The 21,671-nt window shown below is 42.1% G+C and overlaps 1 protein-coding gene across 7 annotated transcripts in view; it reads left to right on the top strand.

The window, feature by feature from the left end:
* The window catches only part of dlg3 (discs, large homolog 3 (Drosophila)), a 77,549-nt gene that overhangs the window by 44,139 nt on the left and 11,739 nt on the right, over positions 1-21,671 (top strand). For all 7 annotated transcript variants that reach the window (XM_070837116.1, XM_070837118.1, XM_070837115.1 and 4 more), the window contains 9 exons: positions 3,084-3,137; positions 3,658-3,708; positions 5,012-5,136; positions 5,546-5,715; positions 5,956-6,092; positions 7,735-7,879; positions 9,928-10,072; positions 16,378-16,534; positions 17,133-17,235. In XM_070837116.1, the coding sequence (XP_070693217.1) occupies positions 3,084-3,137; positions 3,658-3,708; positions 5,012-5,136; positions 5,546-5,715; positions 5,956-6,092; positions 7,735-7,879; positions 9,928-10,072; positions 16,378-16,534; positions 17,133-17,235 (1,087 nt within the window). The remainder of the gene's footprint in view (positions 1-3,083; positions 3,138-3,657; positions 3,709-5,011; positions 5,137-5,545; positions 5,716-5,955; positions 6,093-7,734; positions 7,880-9,927; positions 10,073-16,377; positions 16,535-17,132; positions 17,236-21,671) is intronic.

Raw genomic sequence — 21,671 nt, 5'->3', positions numbered from 1 at the left:
CAAAGGGTCAAAAGTAAATTGTTCATGGAACAAGTCAAGATTCAAGATTCAAGATGTTTATTGTCACTTCTGTTGTACCAGTTCACTCGCGTAAAATTCTTCGGCTGGGAAAGAATACAGAAACATACAGAAGATTTATACAAAGAAAAAGATATATGTAAAATAAAATAAATGTATATAAAGATCTATATAAAGCAATGAATATAAAAGCAGAATTTGAGGTAATGAAGTATGCATGGTAATGAAAGGTATAAATGTAATAAAGATATTAATATATATCCTATAAGTATGAAAAATGTAACAGCCCAACATCAGATAGACAGAATGAAAATGAAATGAAAAGTTGCTTTCATATTATATGTAATTTTATACCATGATAGTGAGCTCATATAAATTTGTCAACTGTTGATACTGTGGAAACTATCCCTTCAATACCTCTGAATTTATTATATTATTATTGCCAATTTCTTAAATTCACTGATCAGGATTGCATTTTGGGAATTTTTACATGATCAACGTGATGTATGTAAATTCTCAGGTTTTCAGGTATTTAATTTGCTGTATTTGCCAAACGCAGATGTTCCAATCATTTTATGCCACGCTAAGCTAAATGTCTGCCAACAGCTTGTGTGAAAAAACAGTTTCTTATTTAATGTTACTAACTTTGACTAAAATAATCAGATGGGAATGAGCCCAGAATTAAACTCAGTTATTGTGATATTTTAAATATCTCAATATTAATATATATCAATATAATGTGGGGCTCACCACTGGAGCCTCAGAAACACTTGCAATTAATTTGTAATGTGAATGTAATGAAAGTATCAAGTACAATAATTCTCTCATCCTTTCATTAAGCTAAAACGCTCAAAGAAAGAAAGAAAAGCAGCCTTTAAGCCCCGAATAAAGTATAACTAAAGATATATTGTGATATTACCACAATCAAATCTTAAATCTTACGTTACAGTATCGTATTATATTGATTTATAGCCCATATCTCTGCAGGACGATCCACTATATACAAGTAAATTGCACAATATTGCAGTTAATGTTCAAAGTAATCTGTAATGTGATGATTTGGGAGGAAGGTCAGAATCAGTGAGAATCAGCCGTGTGGACACAGGCAGTGTCTGCATATATTAAGACACAGATGAGAGGGCGTGATGGGGTTGAGTTGGGGGAGGGTACTGAAGCGGTGAGATAGGCAGCTAGTGATTTTCTCCTCAGTGTTGGACCTCAGGAAGTGTAAGGTCCCCAGGCAGCATCGTCAGCATCCCCTCCCCCACACAGCTCAATCAAATCAATAAAATGTAGACAGCCAGTGTGCTGAACTAGAGGATGGCCATCAAGCTGCTCCTAAACCAACTGGCGTCTCCTCCTTCACACTTCTGCTTCTCTGTTTCCACCATGGCAGCTTTGGTATCAAAGCTCCTCCGGTCACTTTGCAGGCCTGAAATGGAAAAAGAAACACCAGGTGGCACAATAGAGCTGAGATAGACAGTTAATTAATAAGGTGTAGTCACTTTCAGTTGGGTTTTATGCATCATTATTGCCAATAGGTAATCAGCTTTTTACATTTGACCCTTTCATGTGCCCAAAGAAAATAAAAACATGAAGAGTTGTCAGTGTTTTCCCCAAAATAGTGTTGATGTCACAGAGGGGATCATCAAAAATAGCATTTAGACAATCCAGTGTGAAGAAAACGCAGCTGAAATCCATATTAGTTATATTTTTTAGTTGACAACATGACATGAAAATACTATATTAGCCTAAAGATTCAGAACTCAATTGATTATCGATCGATCGGGTGATTATTTTTAGATTATTTCTTTATATTTTAGGAGAAAAAAAACATTTATATGCTGAACGCAGTTTCTTAGAACTCCGTATGATTTGGCTTTGTTTTGTCCAACCAACAGTCCAAAAGATATTCAATTTGCATGGATGTAAAAATGAGAAAATCAGCAAATGCTCGCATTTTGAGAAGCTTAAAACACTACTGTTTTTCCTTGATAAATTACTTTTGTAGACAATTAATTTTCTTTCATTTGAGTAAATGATTAATCTGCGAATTATTTCAGCCTTATTTGTTAGAATAGCACTTAAATTCCAGATTGAACCCATATTTGACACATATCTAGGGCTGTAACTAATGATAATGTTTCATTTTTATTAATCACTAAGTCAGTTAAAATATGAGAAAGCAGTTTTTAAAAATGTCCATCAAAATTTCTCAGGGCCCCAGGTGGCATTTTCAGATTGTTTTGTTCACCTAAAGACTTAGACTTAGACTTCTTTTATTGATCCCCCATAGGGGGAAATTTACATGTTACAGCAGCAACAATAGACAAGAAAGAGTGAATAAAAGCAACATTGGAAAATAAAGCAATAGCAAAATAAATATGTGTTGTGATGATAAATAAATATTTACACAATGGAATATTTAATTTTTAAACATATTATTTAAACATGAAAATGATCAAAACGACAAATCAGTGATCTATCACAATGATACAATTCAGATAAAAAGCCTAATGTTTGAGAGCCAGGAACCAGTAAAGTTTGCTAATTTTGCTTGATAAGTGGCTTAAATGGTTAATGGATTATCAAAATTATTGTCAGATTTCTTAGTTCTTCTTCCTTCTCCTCCTTTCGTCTAATTTTCTTACACATAGCCCATCATGCTAACGGAATGGCTACTGAAGCATGAAACCATGCATTTTGTATGTGATACTACATGATGCTATTTCTGTGTGTGAAATGAAAGTGGAAAGGAGCGGTTGGTGTGGGATGAACGTATTGTCCCAACAGCTTAAAGACAAGCCGGTTTGTTTTATGAGGTGACCGCAGGACGTCTGGTTGTGGCGGTTAATAAGCAGCGGTCTCTCTGCCCCAGTCCTCATTCTCAGTCCTCACACCTTTTCACACACACACACACACACACACCCACACAGTCTCAGCCCCAAGGAGATTTACCGACCGTTCCCAAGACCGTTCACTTTGCTCCCAAGTGTGTGCTGCATTACGTCTGTGTGCTGCCAGCCGCACACCCTGAGATAATGTGTATCTCTTCATATTCACAGGCCAACCCTCCCCCCATCATCGTCAACGCAGACTCACTAGATGCAGGCCCTTATGTAAGTATCTCCTCTCTCTCTCTGTACTGTATACGTCTCTCTCATTCACACTCCCTCTGTGTCTGTGCATGAGCATGTTTGTGTGTGTGTGTGTGTGTGTGTGTGTGGATGAAAAGGCCGCCTCCTGGTAGCAACATGCTGTTTGCCATGTGGACCGACATCCATTATCCTATTGACCCTGCCTGTTTGTGGGCAATGTGCATTCTGTAGTTGCACATTTTGTGTCACAGTGCATATGCTTTTTAAGACAAAAAAGACACTTTTGGTTGCAGCAAATCAGAAATTCACAGTGGTATTTTTAGTTAAACAATCTGCTGCATGCATCTTCTGTATATTTTGTCAATAATCCCATTCTCCACGGATCTTTGTGTTCAGTCTGTGCATACTTCTACTTTGTATTATATGGTAAAGGATTTAGCTGAAACATTTACATGCTTCTCTTTTTTTCTGACTACATTTTTTAGAAAATGACAGATTCAGCCTGTGATGTAACTAACCATTGTGCTTTTTATTTTGACAGGTAAATGGCAGTGATGGGATGTATAAATATGAAGAGATCATTTTAGAGAGGGTGAGCTTTACCAGTTTTTCCCACAATTTACACAGTCCTGTTAAATGTATTTTCTGCATGATGGATGGATTTCTCCCCACTAGGTGGTAGTAAGCAGCTCAGTCTAAAGAGCAAAACCAAAGAAAGATCTTGATGTCTGTAAATTTATGAGAATAATATATGATACTGTGTGTCAGTGAAGATATAGCTGTTACATCACTGCAGTAACAGTGTCCTAGGTGCAATGTCTCATGTGAGTATGAGCGTAGAATAACGCCAGTGAGGCATAGCTTTTTACATAATCCTGGTGCCATGTCATGAGCAGACGCCAGAAATGTAAAGTGCTCTCCTCTTCAATTGTTAAGCAGGTGCCAGTGCACTTGTAAGCGGTGGTTCAGCCTGTAATGGCAGAGCTATATGTTCCTGCTCATTATTCCACCCACATATAGATGCACCTCCAAACCCGCAACAGATGCACTGCATCTCCCTGCCCCTTGCACTCTAAGTGGCATTTCTGTATGCAGAAAGCTTAAATAAGCTATGCGAAGTCACACTCTAAAAGGTCTGTGGGTGTGTAACATTTGGTGGTAAGGCCCAGTGTACTCCTCTTGGCTCCAGAGCAGCACACTGGGAGGCCTCAGCCTCCCTCTGTCCTAATTTGTTGCGACTGTTCCTCATTAATTATAGAAAATAATAAAGTGAGGTCTTTTCTCAGCTGTCTTGTTTGCTGCATGTCTCTGTGGCCACGGCTGTCAGATGCAGCAGTGCGCCTGGACCCACTGGATCCAAATGGGTCCTCTGTCATTTCAGGGCCAGGAAAGACGAGAGAGAGGTGGTAGAGCCCGTCTCCTGCAGAGAGTGAGAAGTATCATGTAATAGACTTGACGCTTCTCAACTCATCTTTACTTTAGACCATAAATCCGCTTTTCTGTGGGCACAGGGCATTTCTAACACTGCTGCTTCCCTGTAAGTTGATGGAATAAGCATGACATTTTGAATGAAGTGCCCTCTTCTAATGGAATACATGCCATTATCATTTGTCACATGCAAGGACACGGACACGGACACGGACACACACAAACAAAAACACACACACACACACACACACACACACACACGTGTCAACAAAAATGGACATCAGAAATGCCTGGAGAAATACCCCAAGCAGTTTGCATCAAACACGTGTTCCTTTGAGATACCAATACACTTAAGAGCCATATTGTTCTGACCTTGAGCCCACATTGGGTCCATCACTTACATCTAAGTGTGTTTGTGTGTAGTTTATTGTACCCTACTGAAAATGCCAATCATAACCTGTGTGCAGGGGAACTCTGGCCTGGGCTTTAGCATTGCTGGAGGAATAGACAATCCCCACATTCCTGATGATCCGGGGATCTTCATCACCAAGATTATCCCTGGAGGAGCAGCTGCTATGGATGGAAGACTGGGGTAAGTTCCCCTTCCTCCTCCTCTTCACCTCGTTCTTCCCTTCTTCTCTTTTCAAGCTCTTCTGAACCCTCTGTCTTCTCTCAATTCTAACCTCCCTACTCTCGCCTGTAACGCTCTCCACCATCGTGTGTCCTGCCAGCCAGTGCTGTGTGGGCGGCAGAGTTTCTACAGCCCTTTGCCCCCAGGCTCTGTGTGTTTCCTCAAACTTATGATTCACTGGAAAACCAAAGCCCGAAACATGCAAAAATTATGATATGGAGTGCTTTTTATGTGCTTTGGAGGTTTCTGATTACATTAGCCATGCTAGCGTCTCTCTCTGCCTTTGTGCAGTGAATCAACTCCATGGCTCTTATCTGTTGACTGACAATACAGTGTACATTATATATACTAAAACCTTTTCCTTTTATAGGGTGAACGACTGCGTGCTGCGTGTGAACGATGTGGACGTGTCTGAGGTGGTTCACAGCCGGGCGGTGGAAGCCCTGAAGGAGGCGGGGCCAGTGGTGCGGCTGCTGGTCCGACGGAGGCAGGCGCCACCCGAGACGATTCTGGAGGTCAACCTGCTGAAAGGGCCCAAAGGTCAGAGACAGATCCCACTTGTCACACACTAAGATAGAAATATACAGAAGACTATAAGTGACTTGTTATGCAAGCTTCTTTAAGATTAAAGCAATAATGCTCAATGACCACAACACACTTTTTAGACACATTTTTACATAAAGGTGTGGGGTGAATTATAGCAGGAGGCAGCCCCAGACATGGAATATGTCTAAAACTGTGCACATATTCACTATTTGACTGTGTTTATTATCCAACCAGGGCTTGGATTCAGCATTGCTGGAGGGATCGGCAACCAACATATCCCGGGAGACAACAGCATCTATATTACTAAGATCATAGAAGGAGGAGCTGCCCAGAAAGATGGACGGCTGCAGACTGGAGACCGCCTGCTAGCTGTATGAGCCTCCCTCTGACTCAGACACTTTAACACTGAGTGTTAAAATCAAAATGAACTCATTTTAGGTGGCGTGTTAAACAAAAATTATGCAAGAGTTGTCAGTACTGTTTTTAGTGCTGATTACAAATTGCTTCAGCTGAGCAGGTATGTGCTCTGTGTAGATGACTGACTCTTTATGGGACATGTTGAGTACATTACATTATCTGGTTGGTTGCCCCATCCTGTCATTTTAAGCTAAGCGAGACAGACAACACACATCAGCATTTATGACTTCGTGCATGATTGATAATCTACCATTTGGGCCATGATGTGAGACAGTAAAAAAGCTGGGCCGAGTAAAAAATATCACATTTGTTTATGGCTGCTATATATCAAAAAAGAATTTGTTGATTATTACCATCTCTGTGAAAAATCTTAATTATTTACCCTCCCCTCTTTAATTCAAGACGTATTTACAGACATGTTGCTTTATTATCAAAAGCACATATACAATAGGAGTTTTTAAACACTGTATATTTAAGGAAATTTTGTTAAATCTTTGTGACATGTTTGTGACTTCATTGGAAATTACTTACATCTGACTATGCAAATCCCACATCTTGAATTAGATAGCTACAACCAGCGTACCACATGTTTTTAACATGCTGTCTTGACCTTCACAGTGCACCTGCTTTTAATAAAGCACAAATGAAAGTATGAAAAAATTGGCACCCGCTTCTTAGAGGCAAATGAATGAAACAAAATGGAACAGAAAAGTCAGTGTAATCCTGATATTATGAATCCATCTACTCTTATTATTTGCTGACCTTTTATGTGGTTTTATAATGTTTTTTTCTTCTCATGCCTTTTTGTTTCAAATCTAATTTCTCCAGCTGCATTGCAAGATCATTTTTGCAAACACCTTTGACTAAATAAGAAGAAATAATAACAACTTGAAAAACAGAATATATGAAGAATAGTAACTTGATAGAATGATAGTTGATAGAATACAAACTCAGGCATATCTCTGTGATATCAGAGATTGTAGTTGTGTCTTACATTATTGAAAAGTGTCTAGATACTAGAAAGAGTGCTGAGAGGATTGGCAATCCAACTCTGTGGTGAACACATGCAAACTGTATCATTTGCAGCACAAATGCCCCGTATAGTATCAACTGCCCTGTGCTCCATGTCTCTAATTAGTGTGATCAAGATCGAAGCAATTTGAAATCATATAAAATATCAATTAGTGAACCACTCAGTTCACATACACTGTACTGTAAGTTATTTACAAAGACCACATTGCTGGAGATTTAACGAAAACTGTTCAAGTGTATGGTTTTCAAAAACTTTTGACTGACAGTGTATTTCCAGGGATTTGAATCTTGAAGGGGAAACTGTGGAAATTCAGAGCATCTTTAGAACCTCTACCTACTGCTTTTGACCTCTGTTAACGCTGCACAGCACACCAACCTTTCACTGTGCTGTCGAAATGTACTAAAATCTCATAATACCTTCAAGCTATGATTCATTATTGTGTTGGCTGGTGTGATGGCTGCTGTGACACCTGATGTTGTCACAGTGCAGCAAAGACATGAGGCGTTGGGGTGTTGATAAAAAGATTTTTCCTCCTCTCTTTTCTTGACAATCATCACATTTAGGTGAACAACATCGTGCTACAGGACGTGCGTCATGAAGAGGCAGTGGCTGCGCTGAAAAACACCTCTGATATGGTTTACCTCAAGGTGGCCAAGCCAGGACCAGTGCATCTCAACGACATGTACGCCCCTCCAGACTACTCCAGCAGTACGTATCTACCTCTTCTTACTGTTCCAGTCATCTTGGTCTTTGTGCAAACACTGTTCACGTGCTGTCCATGTCAGAACCTACATTTTATATTCACTAATCCAGAGGCATCCAGCTCCAAAAGTAGACCAGGTTTATTTGTATAAAATGTTTGATGTAAGGTAAAGGGTGATGCACAAGTCAAGGTCCTTGTTAGAGCATCTTGCACTGGGAATCATCTTTTTATCGTTATCAGAGATGTTTCAGTGGGCATGCATGAATATTAGTGTTGGATCACTGTTCTCTCCCCAAAACCGCTATGCCCAGACACCCACATAGTGAATACAGTGAATGCTTGCGCGCGCGCACACACACACACACACACACACACACAATCCTACCCACAGCAACAACAAGCGCAGTTCTCTGCCTCCCACTGAGTGTGGATGGTTTCTCACATCCCACCTGCTCATGAGAGCCCACGATCTTGAGCTGCAGCATCTCAAATTTCGTAGATTTAGTATTAGAGGGGGCTATTGAAGATTTTTTGTGTGTTCCAAATGTTTGCAGTTGTCAGGGTTTAAGCGAGCCTGTATTGCAGACTTAACCCCACTCTGACTGTATAACTTGTGCTCAGATGATGTGTATTTGAAAGGCTGGTTTTATCATGCTCTGCTGAATACATAACAAGAAAAAATAACTGTTATACATGTGATTGGTCTGTTGCATGCATGCACAAGGACTACACCAACATTTTTTCAATAATTGCCTAAATTGGTCCTCCTAGGTGATAAGACATCATCAAGTCTTGATTATTGAAGCAGTTCTGTTCTTACGTCAGTCAGTGCTAGCTGCTTCTTGTTTGAAGATGAGCTCAGACATAGAACGAAAACAAGATATGATTTTTCATGTATAAAAGGTCTTGCCAATTTCCTAAATTTCATTCTGGTTTCATTCAACCTAGGTCTTATTTTTGTACTTTCAGCCGCCATTCCTAGTGCTAAAAATGTCAGTGTTTTCACCAAGATAATTGCTAAGATCTGGGAACACAGAGACATTGGTAAAAAGAAGTTAGATGGGGTAAGAAACACAAGCAGTCAGACAATCAGACCAGTTTTAAACAAACCCACAGACTGCGTAAACTCATTTGCCTTCAGATAAAACAAAGGTAACATTAAAATAAGTACCTAAATTGTCCGATCTAAACATTTACCGCATACTGACGAACTTTTCTGCTTCAACTTTGACCTACTGCATTGGCCAAAGTTGTGTGCATATAGTTTTCCTGTGCAATAAGGGACTGTTGCTGATATTTTCAGTTGACTAATGTCTATTTTCTGTGTACCTCTAATTAAAGTGGTTTCATCTGGCTAAACCGCCAACTCATTTACAGTTTGTTTGATTGTCTGACTGCTCATGTTCTCTTGTCCCTCTAACTGTTTCGGCACTGTCATTGCATTCCCATAACTCAGCAAGTACATAGTACAAGTAAATACAATGTTATCATAACAGGTAGTAGTAATAGCCAAAACTCCCAAAATCGGGAGTAGAATAGAGTTTGGAATTTTCCTCTAATGTTTTTGACAAGGTGGACATGATACTCTACAGTGCACAACAATGCTTTGAGTGCTAACATCAGCATGCTAACAAGCTCACAATGACAATGCTGACATGCTGATGTTAAGCAGGTATAGCATTCACCCTACTATAGCTTATTACTATGCTAACATTTGCTAATTAGCAACAAACACATCTGAGGCTTATGGGAATGCTATTTGTTTGGCAGGTATTCCATCCAAAAAACCAAAAGATTGAAATGTTAGTGATTACCAATGTCAGAAGAATTCATCATCTGGGGACCAGCAGTGTCTACCTGTTGAGATATTTTAGTCTGGATCGGCTGATAGAGCTCTCCCTAAAGCTATGTCGCTAGCAGTGCTAAAAACAGTAAAACCTGTGGAAGGATTTTTTGCAAGGGTAGTGAAGTTGCCAGTCTTGTGCAGCATTCCTGTTGTGCCTGTGTTGTGATCATTCTTTCTTTCCCCCTACTGGCCTGGCCCTCCCTCCAGCCTTCCCCACCATGGTCGACAACCACGTCAGCCATAACTACATGGGGGCAATGGAGCCCAAGCCAGTGTACCCGCCGCCCCAGGTCACCCCGTCCAGGTACTCGCCAGTTCCCCGTCACATGCTGGGGGAGGAAGACTTCACAAGGTATGTTACAGACTGACTCCTCCATAAATGATTTTTCTCCCATACATGACACTCATACAGGCTTATGAGCGTAGGTTTGAATGGTCACAGTTCATGCAGTAGATTGGTTGTGCATATCAGCGATTATAGCTGCAAGTTGAGAACATTGCTGTTAATTGTTAATTGTATCAGATTCAAATACTCAGTCTTTGAGTCAGTTAATTTTAGTTTTGCATTTTTCTCTTTGTTCCAATCAGCCTCCATTTTGTTGCTGTTTTGAAGGTTTTTTCATGGTGTGGTTTACTGTAGCGGCACATGTACGTAAAGCAATTTGAATTGACCTTATGAAGTGCTTCATGAAGCAAAACAATGCTTTGTTTACATTATTTAGCTCATCAGGGCCCTGGCTGGTGGTGCATACTGTATTATAGCTTGACAGTGTGTGTAGGCTGTGTGCTGACCAAATACTTTGTGGAGAGGCCGCTTGTCACTTCTTGTACTTGTTATGACTGTGTTTTAACCTTTGACCTCCTATCCAAGTACTGGATCAGAAGTAGCATTCATAGAGGCTTGATTGGAGTGTCCTACAAGGCCTTTAGTCATCTTAACCCACAGCTCCAGGGAGGAGGCTGTATCCCCTCTTGGTGTGCGTGACTGCATGCAGGCGTTTTTGCGTGTCTGTGTGTTGTGGAGTGAATGTGTTACTGGATGAATGTTTGTTATGTGGCCCTGTAATGTCCTTGTACAGGCTGTCTACATGACTTGTATGTCGCATCTTTGTTAGTATGTGTGCTTTATTTGTGTCCTACACTTGTCCCGTTCACTGTGATTCCTGTACCCCACAGCAGGGCTGAACCTATTTACAGTGTCATCCACAAACCTGGGGACAGCAAGGTGCCCCAGGCCCTCTACAGAGGCTTCTGTCCTTCCCCTGCTCCCTTGTGCCAAGGTCCACTCCCCTTCTCTGGCAGGTACTAACCTAGTCCATCACGCCTTGCTTAGCTAACCCTCCTCTGTATAGCTCAGCATCTGGATCTGGAATTAGACAGGAGAAGGGCCCGAGAGGGACAGAGGCCACCTGCCTCACCAATAGTATGTTGCGCCATATTTGTGCACAAATTATGCAAGCAGAAGGAATATACTAAGAGGAGAAATATAGCAATGGACAGAAGAGAAGGAAATGAAAGGGAGGTAGGTAGTGATAAAGCATAGTTTTCATTTAGCTTTCTGTCTCTATGTTTGCATGTAAATGTTTCCCTCCTCATTTCTACTTTACTGCTTTGTATGCTGTTACTTTGTGTGTGTTGCTGCTTTTTATGTTTGTGTGACATCTTTGTATATCATCATTAATCTTTCATGATTTCATATGAATAGTGCTGAAACACTAAATACTGTAGCAGCTGAAATGTGTCAGGAGAAATGAGCTTATTACATGGCCTTTGTGTATGTGTTTTGTTTACTTGCTTTATTTTTCATGTTTTAAAAGGTCTACCCCATAGTCATTATGTGCCCATCAATTTTCTGCTAATCTGCTCACATCTATGACTCTAAAACAAAAGGGCCTGGTTTGTCGTAGTTTAAAATGGAGTCGTACCTGCTCTTCACAAACACATCTCCACAGGAGTGCAGCCGAAAGGGCTTCATGCTCCCACAAGCTGCTCAATTCCATCTGTCAGGAGGCATCGATAAAACTAAGCCTCTATCTTGGGCCAAGCTACTTTCACTGGTGGTTACTGCTGAAGACAACAATATACATGATATTTATAGGAATGTGTTTTTTTTTGCTGTTTTTGACGTGACCAAATGTGGAAAAAGCCCTCCTGTTTGTTGATTTGGCTTCACTTAGTTATTTCATTATATCCTCCATCTTGTCCATCGTGCATCCCCTCACGGATGAATGCCCTGACGTTCTGTGTGTGTGAAGCATTGCTTATATCATATACCATATATGCCATGCGCTGATGACAATATGTGTTTTCCTGTGTGTGTGTGTGTGTGTGTGTGTGTGTGTGTGTGTGTGTGTGTGTGTGTGTGTGTGCACGTCAAATTCTGGTCTTGCTGTGTGGCTATAGCTATAGGCAGGAGGATGGGAGGGCTGAGAGCCACCCAACACAAGCATGTTGGATGGTTTGCCTGCCGCTCTATAAATGTAAATATAATCACGGAGCCTTGCTGTTACCATAAATGTAACGGGAGTAAGTGCCTGATCCGGTACGGGCCAGCAGACCAGTAGCAGCAGACAGTCCTGCAGCTGTCATGATTCATCTGCACGCTGGGAAAACCAGGCCATGCACTCAGGTCTCACCCCTGTCGTCACCCATGCTGCCAGAACCAATCACACACACATACTGTACATTGAGACATTTGCTCATAATGTGCTGACACATATGAGTACACACACAGATACACTTGCTTTAAGTGTATGTTAATGTATATCCTACACACCAGGCAACTCGTAAATCCGCAGTGCAAATGAGAACTGTATCCATACTTTGACCATGCTTGCACCTGTTTGCCCCTAGTGGGTTTGTGTGTCATGTCCACCATATAATCAAAAAAGAGCGTCTTTGTCTCGGAGGACATCATGGCCGACCTGTTTCCCAATCAGAACAGATGAGCGTCCAGCTCCATTTGACAGGCAGATAGCAGAAACCTCCATCCAGTTCCAGCAGCTTCCCCATTGGCTCTGACCGAGAGGTGTTATTTTAGATGGATGCTGTAGTAAGCACAGGCTTCCGCAGAAGTAGAGCAGGCTGGTTGTGAGGAATGAGTCAGAGCTTGTATCGGCCCTCTGCCCATCTGCACATCCCCCTCAGTGGTGTCATCACAGACACATCCCCTGACGCCCCCTCCCCCTTCTCCATCTGACATTACCCCCTTCTTTTGGAGATATGTCAGTACTGTACATAGCTCCCTTGCGTCCTTATCTCTGTCAATGTTGGACTTGATCGGAGATAAAAACCACTGTGTTTAATTATGCGTGTTTGGTGTAAACATACGTGTGTGCAGTGGTGACACTGTGCACAATCACAAAACAAGCAGCTCCCCTCTGCTGGTCCTATCAGGACTGCAGTTGTTAGATATACACAACAATGCTTCTACTTATGCTGCTTGTGGACAGAGGCAGTAGGTGAGCTAATCAGTAACTTTATCTGTCTCCCACACATGCACAAAACACAAAACCTTTGACTGGTCATCGCAAGAATTCAGCCATCAATAGCGAGGAACACTTTGACCTTTGGTTGGTGTTTTTTAAAAGCTGCAAAAGGGGTGGGATTTGAAATAAAAGTAATCAGAGCACATTCAGCAAGTACTCGTCTTAGGTGTTAATCATCCAAATTTATTCTTAGACACAGAGGCATATAACTGTCTATCACCTTAGCAGTGAATACATTTTTCCCCATGTCAAATTAGAAGAAAATAGCAGGCAATGAAGAAGAGGCAGCCATGGAAAATCTACGGGCAGTGAAAAGGAAGACAGAGATAAAGCAGCATTTTAATTTTATCAGTATACGCCTAAATACATAAGCTGATGTGATCCATTCGGGGAAAGGGAGAGATAAAGTGTTGCGAGAGGCAGTGTCTGTGGGTGGAAAATGGCGTCCATCTGCAGTGTCCACCATTAATCAGCCAAGCAGAGCCAATTACTGGGCTGAGTCCAGGGCAGCATGACCCGCTGAACCCCACAGCCCAGATATCCATTCACAGCTTTAGGATTGAGCCGCGACCGCCTCAGCCAAAACACTGAAGCAGACAGAGAAAATATAGCGAGGGGGGCGAGGGGTTAGGGATCTGAATTAGAGAAAAAAGTCACAGGAGAAATGGCTGAGCAGAGAGAAAAGGTTTTTACTGCTCTATAACTGTTTACATTCCTGGCATGGATGAAAAGGCAAAGGGGGAAGGGAGGGGAGGCAGGTCTTGTGATAGGGAGGGAGGACTTGATCCCTGCACTTAAAACTGCAAGAATTCACTCCCATTTTCCATGAATGCAATTCACATCCTATGGACAAACACATACATGCATACTGCTCCTTCGGAGAGCAGCGCAGACTGTAAGATAATAAAAAAGACGCTGACCTTATGTGTTCAAATATTCCACAGTAGTCTGCACATTATTTTCCAGAGAGGAAATCCAGCTTCCAGCGCGCAGCCAGGTCACAGACGATGGGGGCGTCAAATCAAAGGCCTGAATGGCGTGAAAGTCAGTTCATGAGCTCCTCAGTTTGTTTACACACTGACAAATTAGCAAGGAGCTTCTGGGAATCTATCTGTCTAGTCTCCGGAGGGCCAGGCTGACAGATAGGAATGCTGGTGTGCTGTATGGGAGAGGGGGCTGGACCCAAAGCAGCATCACAGCAGAGATGAGGGGACAGTTCGGCGCGAAAAGGGATCACACTTGGATAATCTCTAGTCCCCCACGCCCATCGAGTCCTGGTGCTCTTGATGTAATGCAGCCCAGGTTAGTCCAGATGTGAGTGAGGGGTGATTTTGGGTTCTTATTGTAGGCTCGAACGAAGATGAGTTGGGTGGGAGCGTTAGGGTTAAGTGTTAAGTCTCGCCTTGCTGGGGATGATGGGGAGAGAGCGTTTGTGACAGCCCAAAGAGGAGCTGTTTCTCATCACAGCACACAAGGATGAGATAGGGCACACCAGGCCCTGAACACAGGGGCTTCTAAAACTGTAGCTGCTCTCTCAGTTTGAAGGCCAGGCAGGAAGAGGGGTCGAGAAATAACACTGAGCTGAGCGATGTGCCATAGCCACCATGTTCACAGTCAACATCTCATCTTCCATGCCGCTGGTGAGGAGCCTGCCTGAATGCTCTGTTAGGAAATGCTCTTTCAGAAGCAAGCACCGCTTCCGGATCCTAAGGTAACCATGGAGATCTGTGTGCCTCGTCGAGCTGGGATGAAAAGCTCAACATGGAAAGCGAGGTTATTTTAAGCTTGACTTGTTTGAAGGCAAGTTAGTTGTTTCAGCATATTTAAAGGCCTTTGCCACTTTTTATTTTAGTTTTTTATCTCCTGTGCTAAAAAGATCCCAAATGATATGGAAATAAGGAAGATGAAAATAATGTTTTAAGATTTGTCAGTACAATCCTATTGAATCTATCCCTGATTCTGCCTTGTAGAGACGCCACATGGAAAGAATCCTGCAGAACCAGAGTCACTATGGTGCTATTTATCCATCTTAAGTGATCTTACAAAAAACACTGCAATTAAGTTCATTTAATTTCATAGTATTCACTATGTAGGACTGTCCAATGCTCTTTTAGTGGAGCAATCAATGATTTTTCCAGTCAGTCATGGGTATGATTGTGAAAGTCTGGAATGCTGCCTCAGCTGCCATCGATGGGAAAATGTTCTTAACAGCGAGTCAAAGCGCAGCCATTAGGGATTGAGTAGGAATTGTTCCTGTAGACCGCAGGCTAAGGACTGTGAGAGAAGACCACTAATGGGAACCATGCAGAGGTTTCTGTTAACAGAGGAAACTGTGTGTATCTCTGTGTGTGCCTACGTCGATGTATGTGTGTATGTTTATGTGTGCAGTGTATATAAAGAATGTGTTTGTGTGTGTGTGTGTGTGTTAGGCCGACGTTGGCCCTCCTAGATTGTCTGTGTTAGCACCCGTGTGAAGTGTGTTTTCAGACGGCTTTTGCTGGACCATAGCAGCGGTTTGGCCTCTCTAGCATCTTAAAACTGAGGCAGTCTGAAAAGCCTGCTGGAGGATGAGTCATAGAGTAGTGGCTAAAGCTAAAACAGAGGTTCAGCGAGTCTGTCGAGCAGGAGGTGTGTCTGCGTACATAAGTATGAGTGGGTGTTTAAATGTGTACACGTGTACGTTTTCATGAGATTGCCATGCAAAGCAGAAAGTTCTGTAACTGGTAGATAACTGGTAGATTGTAGCTTGTTTTATTGCATTCATTGGGTCAGTTGCTGAATTGTTTCAAGCATTATCAGTGTTATCCAAACTATCTTTATTAGCAAAATGATTAGTACGTGGTTATTTCATGGATAATCATCGTTCTACTGGTGAGTGGTCCCACAGATGAATCATTTAAATGCTCTATTTAAAGGTCTCTTTTTCAAATATATACAAAAAAGATCTGCAGGCTGACTGCTTGCGGCTGCCTAAACTGAACACACTCGACATTTTGGGATCACACATAACGTAAATCAATAGAAGATGGCTGTTGTCTGAAACGGCCTCTGCATACATCTCTGTTTATGCTCTGTCTTTTTCAGTTTTGACCATATCTTTCTCTCTGCCCATCTCCTCTATGCTCTCTGTCCTGCCCTTCACCCTGACGCTTGTCACTGTGTTTGGCAGGGAACCAAGGAAGGTGTTGCTGCACAAGGGCTCCACAGGCCTGGGCTTCAACATCGTTGGCGGGGAGGATGGAGAAGGCATCTTCGTCTCCTTCATCCTGGCGGGAGGACCGGCTGACCTGAGTGGCGAGCTGAGGAGGGGCGACCGGATTCTCTCAGTCAGTATCTCAAGTTCAAGCCTCCTGTTTGCCAACAACTGATACAAGTTTGAGGCAGTTTTGAGGGAGAGATTTACAGCCAACTCCCGTTGTCAGAATGGTGATGATAAAATTAAGGTGGTCTAGTGTTTTGAAAGCTAGCAAACATCTGCCCTGTTGAAATGTCCTTGAGCAAGACATTAAGTCCATAACAACTCTGAGGGAGCTCAGCTGCGTTCTGCCAGACAGGAGAACTTTGTGAATCAATAAAGTATCCAATAAATTACATGTTTAAATCCCTTGACTTGTGTAACTCTTAACGTTTCCAGAACCAGCGTTGCTCTGTGCATATGCCTGTATTATTTCAATGCTGCTTTTAAGCTGAAAATACATTGCTACACATTGTACAAAAAAAAGTTTTCTTTTTTAAGAAGGATGTTTAAAATCAGCAGTCTTATTTTTCAGAAAAAGTCATATGATTTTCATACATACTTATAATGCATACCTATCTGGCCATATTTAATGTTAGGCCTTTACATGATTTCCTCTACTGATTAGACATAATTAGACAAGCAGCAGGATCTAAAAGATTTTTTTTGTCTGCCCGGTTTGTTTGCAGGTGAACGGAGTGAATTTAAGGAACGCCACACATGAGCAGGCGGCTGCAGCACTGAAGAGAGCTGGACAGACTGTCACCATCATAGCTCAGTACAGACCTGAAGGTGAGGCCAAACTGTCTCATATCACACGTGAATACATCAAGACATCTGATGGGTCTTGAACTTACAGTTTTGACGTGCTGCATAAGAAATCCCCCACCTATCACCATCTGTTTAATGTTGCCTCAAAGTTCTCATTGAGTCTGTACTTACATGCGTGTTTGTGATAATCAAATTAGGTTTTGCACTGGATCCATCTTACAGGACATGGCCACAAAATAAACTAATGATGCAGCACCCCTTATACTGCTGTGGTGCATATATAACCTATCAAATTTACAATTAATCAGTCACCTAAAACAACTAAGATAGCTGATGCTGACTAAACCTGGGGTTTTCAGAGCCCCTTGATGTCAGCAGTTACCTACTTTGCCTGGTTGGTGATCCTGTCTTGTTATTGAGGAACACTGTGCTGATTTTACACATCAAAATTAGAGGGGGAAAAAGATTTTAAGATGTCTTCTGTGGATCCAAAGGTAGCTTTATAAAATCTGAGACAATTACCCAGATGATGTGATCAGGGTTAACTCAGTCTGGGCTTGGAAAGTAAAATTTATAACAGAAACATTACTAGCTGCATCAATTTTGAAGGATTAGTTTGATATCTTGGGAAAATATTGACATTCTTGCTGAATAGGCGTGTTGTATATTGTTTGTTCAATCCATAAAAACTTTTAAATATAAAAACAACACACTGAATCACTTTGGAGGCCTCGCTTGTTGCCTGGCAACCTCATGTTGACTACAAGCGTTCAGGAAAGTCTGTCACATAACTCCCTGTAAAACCACGATATGTTGGTTAATATACACTTCATTTTGTTTTTGTACAGAGTAAACAAACAAGGTGCTATGTGTTAGCTTTAATGGTGCCAGTTTTTATGTTTAGACAGAGCCAGACTAGCAGTTTCTCCCTGTTTCCGGTGTTTGTGCTAAACTAAGATAACCGGCTGATTTACCAGGTAGTGAAGTTGTTAAGTTGCATTATGGGAAATGTATGATCTTTTTGGAGATTATTGGCGCATGCTGGGCATTAAAAATCAGGACATCTTGGTGTCTGCTGCTCGATTTAGGTCATTTTTAAAACTCATTTCTCACATGTCCGCCAACTTTGAGAAACGGCGATGCAAAGCAGCGTTGAATAGTCAACTGTACCTGGTGGAGGAGTGATTAGCTCAAAGGAGGGCAGCGCTGTGAGGAGTATTCAGGTTCAGGGGCGGTCTTTGTGTTAGCAGGCTGAAGTGTTGAGCCAACTGCAAGGCGGGCAAACGAACCGCTGTCGTCCTTCCCTGTTCAAACCCCGAGCCAGTGTGAGCAGCCGCGGTCCGTGAACACAACCCGGGAACGGCGATGGAAAGACGGGACTAAAGGGAGAGTACGAGCCCTGCTTCCACCATCACACTTGAGGAGCGTGTAAAAAAAGGGTCGAAACCGAAGGCGGAAAACGGAAAAGAAAAACACTTCCAACTTTTTTTTTTTGTATCTGTCTACCGGCCTGTGAGGATGGGGGATGGGCTCCAGTACAACAACAGCAGCAGTACAGCAGAAGCCGCATGAACTCCCTAATGGCTGGGTGAAGAAACTACCGGCTGCAACAGCGAAATAATAACCACAGTTTTCATTTAATTGAGGTGAGACGAGGAAGGAAGAGCGTGGATAATATTGACACACTGAAACAGGAACAAATGGCTTGAGTCTTTACATTGTAGAGCAGGTTTCTCCACGCTGCTGCTGCTGTATTGAGGTACTTTGTCGCTCTTCCTATCTGTAACCTGTTGTGTTACCCCAGTTTGGAAAGTATGTGTACCTTCCCTTTATGCCTGAGCCAGCTAAAACCAAGAATTAGCCATCTCCAAGAGGCAGTACTAGGACTTACAAGTTCATAATGGCTCAATCAGCCTTGAGTTTAATGGTAAAGTTACAATGGCAGACATGTGATAGCCTCACCCCTGCTAATACAACCCCTGCCATTACCTGGAATCTGCATTTGTTTCCTTGCTTTTCATTTGTTTGGTTTTTTTTGCAATTTCTCAGGCTAATGCTTACATGAGGTCAGGTGAAGTATCTTTAGGTTGTAGTTTAAGTGCTGCAGGATTCATTCAGACTTCCTGAAACAACTGCTTTGCTGTTCTTATGTAAGCTAAACCTTTAGGTTAAGACAGAGGTGTGGTCAGACAGGTGTGTGTCAGCTTGGTGGTGTTGGTTTCAGCAGTGACCTCATGTGTGTACTCACCTTTTTACATTTACATTACACCTGTCACTGCCACACCAGACTTTGGACGGACGACTCCATGACCACAAATCACTTTTCATGCTGACTAAAGCATAGGTGTAGGTGGTGGCTAGCCTGTAGCTTGTTTTCTTATTTAAACAGCCTGGATCGCAAAATGGCACCAATCTGTGTTTGTTATGATTAATTGTAGAGTGGCTGTGCATTTCAACTACTTTGGCGGTTAGATTTTTCTCAAAGTTTTTGTAGATCTTTGCATGTGTACTCAAGCATACTGCAGTAATGCTATAACAACAATGGAAAGGATATTATGAGCTTTAGATCCAGCCTGAGTTTTCAGGTTGGACTATGACAGGAATGTGAAGGGGCATAAGTTGTAGCATGCTCTCACGTCCATATTCCTTTCTCTTTTCAATAACACACAAGCCTTAAATGTCCAGTAACTCTCCAAGGTCATTGAAATTGCATTGTAGCAGCGTCAGTGAATGGGTACGGAGTTAAGCTTAAGAAAGACACAGACTGAGATCAAAACTGGCAATACTGCTGCGTAGACTTTCCCTCTGCTACAAAATGCTGATTATAATGCTTCATTCTTGTTCATGTGAGTTGATGTTGTCGCGCATGCCAGACCAATCAGGCAGCATCTTGAATAACGATGTGGTTAGTTGAAGGGAACCTTTGTTTTCCATACCAAATCATGCTTTCAGCTCTGCGCCCCCTTTGTAAGCCAGTGAGGGACAGTTATCTGTTTGTGCACACTGCTTAACTACGCTAAACACACGAGTGGAGAGCTGGCAAATGATTGACTTCCTGCATCCCCTCTGGTGACCTGAGATCTGTCTCCAGTAATTCTGCTGGCATCCTAAAGCGGTGGGTGACATGTCATTCGTTTGAGTTTGCAGCAGGAGGAACCCCCAGTGAGCTGTACAAGAGCAGGCAGTCAGGGGGGAGGAAGTGGAGGGTGAATGCTAGTTTATGCAGGGCAAACTGCCTGGAGAATATTCTCAGGGGCCGGGGACCGAGCGTCCGTAGATCTCTGATGGAAGGCCAGTACTGAAGACTACAAGAAACCACAGCAGAGCACACAGGCTGCAGCAGGAGCCCCCCCAACTCTGAGAGGCTTATTGGAGCATCACCAAGTGTTTAACTCACATTCAGCTCAAAGGAATGAGATCGAAGAGTGTATATCCACATGCTGCCCTGCCCCACTATCAAGGAGTGTAATTACACGAAAATCTTTGCATGTAGGAAATGGGAGGAGGGCTGTGGAAAGGAAATGTTAAACTCCATGTGCCCTCTACAGAAGTTTGTGTAAGTAGTTTAGCCAGGGCGTTCATGCTCCTCTGGCAGTATATTATTGGGGAGGGGGTATGTATCTTCACTGGCTCTACCCTCCCTCAGAACATAACACACTCTCACATTACAAGTACATGCCTGCTGTGTTGCATAACTGGATCAAAAGAGAAGCGACCGTCCCCCAAAATAAAAAAGCTGTACAACTAATGAGGACACGCAGTGGGAGTGAGAGATACAGAATAGTCCCAGTTTCTATTAGCTGTCGTTTCTTCCTATGGGTCACTCCTAAAAATATAGGCTAGCTCTTGTGTATTAACTGCTTTGAGGGAGTTATAACATTAATAATTGTGGAGTCCCATTTAAAAGGTGCACTAGTGAGTAAGGATGATAACCAGTATTTGATGTTGGACTGGTCAAGAATGTATTAAACGCCACATATGAGTCATTCTTAACCAGGTAGATATGGTTATGTTCTTAAATAAAATCAGTAACACTTACCCTGAGTGTCATCGGATAATTAGGGTAGCCTAGCCTATTTCTAATTTATAAGCATTTGCTATTGTAGGCCACAGCCCCTTTCACTGATGAGTGAATGAGTTCCTTTGAGTTCCCTGCACGTTCATCCAATACATGTTCTATCCACCGCAAAATTATGTTTTATGTTTAAAGTTTTGTTTAGCTGTTTGTTAAATAACTGCAGGCGCAGCAATTTTGAGTTGTTTTATGACTCAGATTCACAATTCACATGTTTATTTAGGCAAATTCCCAACTTACTTAGGTTTGACTGCAAAATCTCATCAACTTTGTAGTTGACTTTTAGTAGCTTTTGTTTTTTAGACAGTAAGATGACAAGAAATCAGGGGGGGGTGCAAACTGAGGACAATGCAGTTCATGCTTGTGGGCCTTAACCCCTAGG

The sequence above is a fragment of the Pempheris klunzingeri genome, chromosome 9 (genome assembly GCF_042242105.1).
Source record: "Pempheris klunzingeri isolate RE-2024b chromosome 9, fPemKlu1.hap1, whole genome shotgun sequence".
In the NCBI taxonomy this organism is placed as follows: Eukaryota; Metazoa; Chordata; class Actinopteri; order Acropomatiformes; family Pempheridae; genus Pempheris; species Pempheris klunzingeri.
Note: the sequence above shows the minus strand (reverse complement) of the source record. Positions and strands in the feature narration are given on the sequence as shown.